The 9,993-nt window shown below is 33.2% G+C and overlaps 2 protein-coding genes across 4 annotated transcripts in view; one reads left to right on the forward strand and one right to left on the reverse strand.

Moving 5' to 3' along the window:
- Nucleotides 1–7,072, reverse strand: part of Fur2 (furin-like protease 2) — a 336,953-nt gene extending 329,881 nt beyond the window's left edge. For all 3 annotated transcript variants that reach the window (XM_083109351.1, XM_083109272.1, XM_083109193.1), the window contains exon 1: nt 6,446–7,072. The gene's annotated coding sequence lies outside the window, so the exon portion shown is untranslated. The remainder of the gene's footprint in view (nt 1–6,445) is intronic.
- Nucleotides 7,073–8,570: 1,498 nt separating this feature from the next.
- Rps17 (ribosomal protein S17) lies at nt 8,571–9,837 on the forward strand. The gene is made up of 3 exons (XM_083109696.1): nt 8,571–8,633; nt 8,915–9,066; nt 9,524–9,837. Exons 1-3 carry the CDS (start codon nt 8,631–8,633, stop codon nt 9,759–9,761), a joined length of 393 nt encoding a protein of 130 aa, XP_082965822.1. The 5' UTR covers nt 8,571–8,630; the 3' UTR covers nt 9,762–9,837.
- The last annotated feature ends 156 nt before the right edge of the window (nt 9,838–9,993 follow it).

Genomic DNA, 9,993 nt, shown 5'->3' on the forward strand with positions numbered 1-9,993 from the left:
TCTCTTGGCTTATTATTTATACGTATATTATACATTGTAAAGTAATTTTAAGTTATTGCAAATATAGAGGAAATATATTATTACATATAATTAATTTATTATATAATTATATCAATAATACATAAAAAAGATACGATATATTATATTATAATGCAAATTGATTTCCGTAGAAATGTATATCGCAAATCTAGAGATGAAATAGTACATGTGCCAAAAAAACAGAAATTAATTTAAAATCTTGGAAAATTCGTATTTTATGCGATTCGTAATATTTAAATTTATTTCGAAGCTGAGAATAAAGCCGGATTTAATTATCGGACTACAACAATTATTCGTCGAGCACAAAGAGTTAAAAAAGGCGTCTTCGCGCTTGCATCCTCGGATTCCACGGAAGTCAAGACGAACGACAATGTTGGAGAATGCTTTCCAACAATTAAGCGTTCGTAATCTCTCAGCGTTCCGACTCTCTCAAGTCGCTTGTAAAAACTCGCGGACCGGATTTCTCCGGGCGACAATGTCGAAGGTTAAAAAAGGGTAATACAATTGCTGCCTCCTTTACTCCTCTTCTTATCTTTACGCCTCTCGATATAATAACGTCCCTCTTTAAGCGAGAAACGACCGAAAAGGATCGTATCGCACGTACGTAACCCGTATGGGATAAAAGCCACAAAGACTGAAGCCGCGATACGAATATCAAGTGCAATGTTATACATATATAAAATCCGGATATATTTCGTGCCTTCATGTATGCATTTCTTTCGTCGCGAAATTTTGCCATTCGTAAATGCGTGTCCGTCTGCAAAAAGAATTACCGATGATCTGTGTGGATTAAATGATTAACAAGATGCAAAGAAATTTTACAATGCGTCCAATAAAGGATTTAAGAAAGATCGTGATTAAAATCATATCGAAAAACGAACGTATGAAATATATGAATTATGCAATTTTATTTTTCTACTTTTAATATCATTTCCAATATTATGTTTATAGAATATATTTTTTTAATTTATATATATCTCGTTATATAATTTCTCGTATAAAAATTAAAAGTTATATAAACCGTTACATAAAGGTTATATTATACAATTCTATTTTTCTTCCTTTTTTTCTTTGATCTCATATTCTCATAATTTTTTTTATATTGTATTATAGATTATATTATATATGTATGTTTTATAATATATTTTTAGCGCATAATATTTAAACTTTTAAAAATGTATTTTTCAATGTATTCTATTTTTCTATTAAATATTCTTTTTAGAATTATCTTTTCAACTGAGATGTTCAAGCTGCACATAATAGTAATTGACATTTTCATGGCAGAGGTTAAGAGTCGCGTGCGGTTTCCTGAAAATAAATGGCACGCGAGCCAGACTTCAATTCAGTGATATTAAATGCGATATCAAACGAAATTTTTCATGATTAATTCGTGGACCGTATGTATTGTGCTTATGATAAATTATACTTAATATTACATTTCCACAATCAGATGGCTGAATCATTTACTGTCTAATATTTCATAGATTTGTGTTAAGCCGCGCAATGATAAGAATACAGAATATCGTATAAAGCACGTTTAAGCATATTAGACAAAAATTAATATAAAAATATTTTTTAGATATTTTTTAAATATTATAACATATTAGATGTTTGGTTTTCTTCCATATACAAATTTCTAAATTGCAAATTGCAAAATTCTGCTTTTGTATTTCGAAAAACGATGCTTCTTTTTTGTTTGTCTTTGTTGAAATCAGCCTTTTTTGTACATAATAATATCGTACTTTCTATATCGTGTAGAAAAATTTTATAATTATTTTATAGTTTAAGATCATCCATGCATATCAGTAGTTTCGCGATGCATTTTTTATTCCCTCACTCTCAAAAACGCGCACTTCAGAATAAATATTTCGCCGCGAACGGTGTGCATAACCGCGTATGGGATGGGGCCCAATCGTGGAAAATTGAGGGTGAACTCAGGGAAAAAAATGCAAAAACTATTACGAGTGCATTCACATACGCGTTTCCGCGTAAAAATGAATTTCGTCCGAGATGAATTTGTATCCGTTTTTTTTTTCAAAAACGCTTTCGAAAACAGGTGGCGAAATGCATCGTGCATGCATAAGACAATTAATTGCAACTAACCGTCATAGCATGTGACATAAAGGTACGTACTCATATTCCACTTTCAGCAATAAATTTTACTACTTCGCCTGATACTGAACTCTATATTTTTCTCTTGAAATTCATTCACAGTTTCAATTTCAACTGGGAATCTCAGTGTGCATATAAAATATAAGTGTGCATATAAAATATGAATTAGATATCGGTTTTAAATGTTTTCAAAATTCATGTAAAATTAATGTAATGTATTAAATTAATAATCATATGTAGATGAAAGAAAATTTATTCATCGTTCTAAAAATGTAATCAAAATTCGAATAAATCAGAATATTTACAATATAATATACATGTATAAAAACAAAAACTTTTTTATAAATTATATATTTTTATGTATACTTAATATAGATATTCTCCATATTCTCCAGATTATGTAAATATATAATATATCGATTAAATGAAATCTCTGCCAGTTGGCAACTTTTAGCAATATGTAAAAGAGTTTATGATCGTGTTCTATGTGAACAAGGCCTAGCGTAGTCGTATTATTACGTAATTATAGACTGACGTAAAAAAACCGATTCTTTTTTTCGTGTTATTTCATGTGTAACAATTTTTACATAGAAACATGTCAATTTTTAACATTGCGTGTTCTGAGTTGCTTGGTAATGTGATAAATATATGCAACATTAATATTCGCGTTCTGTATTTATATACACATTTTATTTTTTATACTATATATGTATATTTTATGAATATAAATATAATATATTTTCATTTATACTTTATTTTATTATCTTTAAATTGTAATAAAATTTTTTTATAGAATGTTAAATAAGATATCATATTTCTCATGACTAGAGCTAAATATAGTTGGATTTAAATCTTATACTAAAATTAAACACACACATTTCCTCTTATCTTATAATAAAAAGTGTAATAAAAAAATTAAAAAAATGCAGGGAGAAATGTTTTAATGTAACGTTTAATAAGAAATGAGAATAGCCGTGTGTTGTGTAATGAATTATAAATTATACCACTATCACAAATCTTAATAACATATTCGAGTTATATAAATTAATGATAATAAATTAATTTTTCCACGATGACTTGCATCGATATATCATATATATGTTTCATAAATCTATAATATACGATTTATTCAAAAATAAAAGTGTCATATATACGGTTTACCTCAAATTTCATATTTTATATATGTCGCGGAATTTTTTGTACATTTTATTTATTTCATGTGTGCATTTCTACACATATCAGATATACAAAATTGAGATAAATCACACACACTGTTTTTAGAAAAAAAATATGTTACAAACAGATATAGTTCGAAGGATTGTCCTATTGGTTCAAAGGATTATCACTTATAATATTGCATTGTATATCGATCGTTATGCTTTGTGCCGATTCTGGTTTATAATCACAGATGAAACGAACGGGTACTTATATATATTGCGCACTAGAGAGATAAATTAATGGCGCGCCTAAACAGCAATGTAATTATGGCGCAGAAGCGCAATTTTTGCACGCAATCTAAAGTAACGATATTGAATAATAATTGGAACGATCAATCGCGCTAGAAAATTGGTTGGTAGCGAGTTATCATTTTGCGTGACTGATTATGTTTTAAAAAGATAATATCTATTCAGTTCTGCCTAATTTTAAACTGTTAAAATTTTTCATATTAAAGAAAAATCATTTTGTGTAAAAATTAAACAAAAAATAATATAAAAACATACATTATTTTTAAAACCAGGAATTTAAGACACACATCTATTTTTAATAAAATACTTTTTGCTTTTAACAACAACTTATATTTACAATGAATTTTCCTCCGTTACGGAAATTTCAGTCACGTTCAATGAAACCCTACTTTAAGATTCTATTTTTTTAAATATTAAATGCGGAGCAAACAAATTTTTGTTCACGGTTATTTGATACATTAGACGCAAAAGAGTGTTCACTGTTCTCGACACTCACGCGCAATTTTCCACTGAAGTTACAGTCGTCCGGGTACGGTGAAAAAAAACCGGTGAAAAAAAGATGAGAGAAAAGAGAGGGAGTGGTGGCGACCCGGTTGCGTCAAGATGGAAGGAACGGAGTGTACATCACGAAGGAGTTGGATCGCGCGAGAGTGTACTCTGTCGTGCGCCGTAATTACGCAGTATTACGAGCGGCGTTACGACGGGGATGTTACGTTAACGCGGTTCGTGTTGTACGTGGTGCGCGCACGCGAATTAAGAAGACGGAATTAAAGCGGAGCTGCAAATTCATTCGTGCGACTGGCTTTACGACGCCGCCGACCGAGATAGAAAACCCTCTTTCACACGAGCAATAATTTGCAACCGTATTTGCGCGACGGAAAAATTTTCGAAATAATTATATTTATCCAGATTCAAAGTCGCAAGAGCAAAATCAGATCTTTATTTTCAGAAATTTTACCTTTAAAATAGATTGAGAACAGATTTTACATAATTGTACGATTATTGCACATGTTTATGGTTTATATAATCGCGAACAATGAAAGAGAGAGAAAAGAAAGAGGGAATTTTTTTTATAAAGTTTCTTTTGAATGGAGTTTCAGTGGAAATTCGCGGTGAATTCTGCGGCGAATCGTATAAAACGGGCTTAAGAGACCCGAGAAAAGAAGGGCGCTCGCTCGCCGACTCCTCTAATGCCCGCATATTTCGCGACACGTCGCGCGGAGAGACAGTGACTCAACTCGCGCTACGCGCGATATTTCTCGTGCGCGACGTTTCATGCATACGGCATCGATGACGATTTTTCAGCGGTGTGGCTTCCTCGCTGCTTCACTGACGGATTGATGTACTTGCATTTCGTGCATTTATTATAAAAGATGAAAAAAGGTGATTGAAATCTTTGTAAATAAAATCTTTTTTGCGCTTTTTCACTACAAGCGCGCGAAATCGATCATTATCATCTAAAAATTGCCGACATTCATTAATTATTTTTATTTGCGATAATTTATCAATTAGTAAATTTATCAAATTCCATAGTCAAAATATTCGTTCAAGATAGCTACGAGGCGCATAATCTTGTATGTATAATATTTGTTACAGTTTCAATTTATAATATATGGTGTATTAGGTTACGTTCATCGCGGTCGAATCTTAATTTATGTACATAATTATGTACACGTTATCGCACGCGAGGAAATCTATCGCGAAGCGCGAGTATAATATAAATAATTCCTTCATTTATATAACCCTAAACATGCGAAAACTAAAGAAAAATTAGTTTATTTATATCACATAAAGTATCATATAATTTTAAACAAATGTTAGAAATATCACACGACAAATATGAAGTTTATATACTTTCTTTTTTTATTATAATTGTTTTCAAAAAAATGTTTGACTAATCAAAATCAACATTATATTAAAACGAAGGAGAAATTTTTAAGTAATATATGTAAAGATGACAGTTAAAAATATTTATTCATTGTAATAAAGCAATTATATATAAAAAATGACGGTATAATAAAGACATGACAGTATAATAGAAAGATATGACAGAATAATAAAGATATATTTCACAAGAGATACTACACCAAAATTAAAGAGTGATTAACTCTGCATTAATGCGAGCCAGAATTTCACCATCGTATTCTTAAAAGCGTGATCAAGGTCGACTTTGACTTTTTAACGAAAGCAAAAGAGATGAGAAACGTACATTATTCATGACCTTTCGGCAGAGAAATTTCGAATGAACGCACGCGATCGCCGATTAAAAACGTTTATTCGTCTCGAATCCTATATGCATGATTCCTGCGGCAAGAAATCGCGAAGGACGAACACGTGCGCGCGCGCGTAGAGGTGAAAGTCTTGACAGAGTAGTTGGAGTACGCGTCGAGTGTCAGCTGACGAAAACGAAGACACGAAACAACGATACGTCGACAGATATTGCGACACATCGCGATTAAACTAATATCCCGATCACAATCCGGAAGTAACGAAAAATGTTTCTTTTACATATATCTATAATTTTTCGTATTTAAAAAACATAACGATTATTTAAATATTCAAAAAAGTGTAAGATAACAGATGTGATAAATTTAAATATAACTCCAATTGCGTAAGATATATGCAGTGTCCTTGAACGCATGGCTGTTTTTGACGCATATTAAATATACGTCGATAATGTTAGACATATCAAACGCTCAATGCTCCGAGAAACAGAGTTAAAAGAGCGACAGATCAGGAATTATCGGACAATGACTAATGTCACATCAAAGGTGACGTCCGGTGATTCGATGTACATGGGATGACTACGCACAAGATACAAGACTTACCCGATGTAACAAACGTCCGTTCTTCCGTAGTCGATGACAGATTTGCAAGGGAAGGAGAGGTTATGCGTCGCAAGCTCTCGAGAAGACACGGCAATGTCACCAGATCGAAGCACGATGTATCACGGAAGAGGCTTCTATCTGTTTGCACTGTGACATGTTTCTCTTCTGGCGCGACACACGATCGACTTGGAAAGCCTCTTGACGTCGAAGGGGCAATCAGGCTACCGTCGTGCGTGACGAGAGGACAGACGAAAAGAACGATATAGTTCGCACTCGCGCTTATTATCCGTTCCAACGAGAGGAAAGACGGAGAACGAGAGAGAAAGAGAGACAAAGAGAGGAGGAAGTAGATAAGAAAAGAGAGAGACGCGACCCGAATTTCCTACCCGATAGCGAACCCGATCGCGCGCGCGTCCCGTACCGCTACCAGTGGGTGTAGCGCACCGAGCGTAGCATCGCACACTGACTGTTCTCACCGTTCACCAAGGCGATAAACAAACTCACCGCCTTTCCTCTACCACGCCGCGACTCTGCGCACGCTCACCCTCGTCCCGATCTCCCCGCTCCCTCCGCACGATCACTCTCGCTCGCACTCACGCGCACCCTACACGTCCGCGGTCCTCCTCGCACTGAAGTCGCGCGCGCTCCGCCGTCCTTACCTTGGGCTGCGCGCGCATCTCCCCCCACTCCGCCGCTCTACGCAAGCACTACCGAAACGCTGCTGCGATCTATGTTTTCCCTCTGTCATCAATATATTCTACCTACACTTTATGCACTTTATCCAAATATTATCGTCCGCGCTTCTCGGCCTATTGTTGGTAATATTGTAAAAAAAAAGGTATACCGGCAGATTTAGCTCTGTGCAAAATATTCAGAATTTTATGCTACAAGCATAATTATATATAATTACTTGACAGAAACACAACATGAGAGAGAATTAAAAAGATATATATTGTGATTTGAGACATTATTATGCTTTATGTAAAAATAAAAGAGAATAATTTTAAAAATTTACCTTTATTCTTGTATTGCTTGTTAGACTAATATATAAAATAGTTAATGGCGATTCAAAGAGCTTGGTTTATTAATAAGAATGATAAAATGTAATTAAGGCTCGATGTAGTTAAATATAACAGTTATATATAACATATCTAGCGATGTGCACTACATTTCACTTCCGTTATACTTTGACGAGAAAAAGATGGCGTAAAATATATAAGATATGAAGCGGAATTTTACAGGCAAATGATCGATATCAAACTCGTCGTATTGAAATATAATAACATTTGTATTACACAGATTAATACCTTATTTTATGATGATGATTTTTTCCGCGAGAGATTAATTTTTAGAACACAGTCCCGAAAAATACGAAGCGATCTACCCGTCGCGTATCCACAATTGATCGCGATGAAAATCTACTAAATCTACTTAATAGTGGTAATACTGCTTTGAAATATTGGAACGAGTCCTTATTCGTTTAACTTCACATTATAATATTCTGATATTTTTTTCTAAAGATTTTTCCTTTAAATATCAAAAATATATATCGAAAAGAAAAGATAACAAATTAACTGCATAATATATATAATTTACAAATTTTCCAATACTAGATATAAATAAAATATCTTCGAAAAAAGGGAAACAAAGTAATATTTTAACACGAATACAAAGCAGATAATACGTAAGATTATCTTAACATACTCAATTAATTATTTATTATAGAAAATTTAATTATATTTCATGAGCATGCAGATTCTTTTTTTTGCGCATTGATATTTTTCTGTTATCATTTGTACTTACTTTGATTATCCGAGTTACATTTCAAAACGTCTTCTCCGAGGAAAATTTTGCTCGACGACCGACTCGGAACCAATCAGGAACGATTTGAAGGTTTCAGAACAGTCATCGAGTACAATTTTCTTTAGAGTGGATGTTTTGGAACGTAATTTTAGCGCCACAAGACCATTTGACCAATCAGGACAAAAGAGACAAAGATATCTCTGTCCTGATTGGTCAGATTTTTTCGAGCACTAGTAACATCGAATCGGATGCAACTTTATTCTTCTCGCAAGTTTCTAGATTAGTTCGTGACTTGTCCGCTTATCGGCGACAGCATCGAGAATCTAGGTTAGTGACTTTCTTTCATTTCGCGTTTCGTGTTCCTTCCGATACACAAGCCAACATGGTGCGTATGATATTGCAATATATTCCAATATTAATCCGTAAACGTTGCGATAATCCGCGAAAACTCGCTAAAAATTAACACATGCTCGTTTCATGTATTGTTTATTTAAGCCAAAAATGCAAATATTAATCGATCGAGAACTGTTGTGACAATACGAGAGCTCGCGATTTTAAATTTAGGTTATGTTAGAATTTTGCTCGAGCGATTCACAACAATAGTGCATAAACCGTGCGATTGTGCATCATATAATTAATTCATGTTGTTTTTTTCATAATTTATAGAGTCGTGTCAGAACGAAGACGGTCAAAAAGGCCGCGAAGCTCATTATCGAGAAATACTATCCACGTCTTACTTTGGACTTTCATACGAATAAGAGGATATGCGAGGAAATTGCTATCATTCCCAGCAAATCTCTGCGCAATAAAATTGCCGGGTAAGTACATGATGATTCAATTTCACAAAAACTTATATTATTTCATCAAGTAGCCAATAACAGTTTGTATAATAGCTTTAATAAATTTGCTTTAATAGAGTAGGATAATTATTTATGATTTTAATATTTAGCATAATAAGTTGGATAATTACCATATTTTCACATAAATTAATTCCTTTAATTCTTATTCCTATAACTTTATATGTTCTCCATTAAGCAATCTTAGGATTCTCAATAATAATAGTATAATTATTATAAATAGCACAATAGTAGCATCTATATTTTGTGTAGTACTATGATAATACAGCTATCACAGTTTCATATATAGATTCTATATAATATTAATTTGTAATCGCTGCATTGATTATTTTATAAACGCTTCCCTTTAAAAGACTTTAAACAAATTTTCAATAATAATAATATAAGTAAGCACTATATATTTTTATTATACCATTAGATTTGTCACTCACCTGATGAAGAGGCTTAGACACAGTCAGGTACGTGGTATCTCCATCAAGCTTCAGGAGGAAGAGAGGGAACGCAGAGACAACTATGTTCCTGAGGTTTCTGCTTTGGAGCACGACATTATTGAGGTCGATCCCGAGACCAAGGAAATGTTGAAGATGTTAGAGTTCAACAACATCACTGGACTCCAACTAACGCAGCCTGTTCCACAATTCAGCAGACGGACTTAAAGTTCACTCCCTTTCACCTTACGCTATAAAATGGTTGGTCCTGCATTTTTTAAATAAAATTGCAAACCAACACTCACGATATTGTACTACTTATCTTTTCCACAGCATAAAGTCTTTTTATGAACCTCAATCATTAATAATTCCTAATTTTGATAATTAGTAACTATAGCACTGTTCTTTTTCAAATCATTAAAAGATGTTCATTCATCTGGATATAGTTTTGATTGTAGAA

Source organism: Camponotus vicinus, unplaced genomic scaffold (genome assembly GCF_025532165.1).
Source record: "Camponotus vicinus isolate PSW18456_S1 unplaced genomic scaffold, iyCamVici1.0 SCAF_1, whole genome shotgun sequence".
In the NCBI taxonomy this organism is placed as follows: Eukaryota; Metazoa; Arthropoda; class Insecta; order Hymenoptera; family Formicidae; genus Camponotus; species Camponotus vicinus.

Excerpts from the sequence above, each read along its gene's own strand:
- Rps17 (XM_083109696.1), top strand. Across the intron at positions 9,067-9,523 it reads CTGCGCAATAAAATTGCCGG|ATTTGTCACTCACCTGATGA; the intron begins GTAAGTACATGA and ends TTATACCATTAG.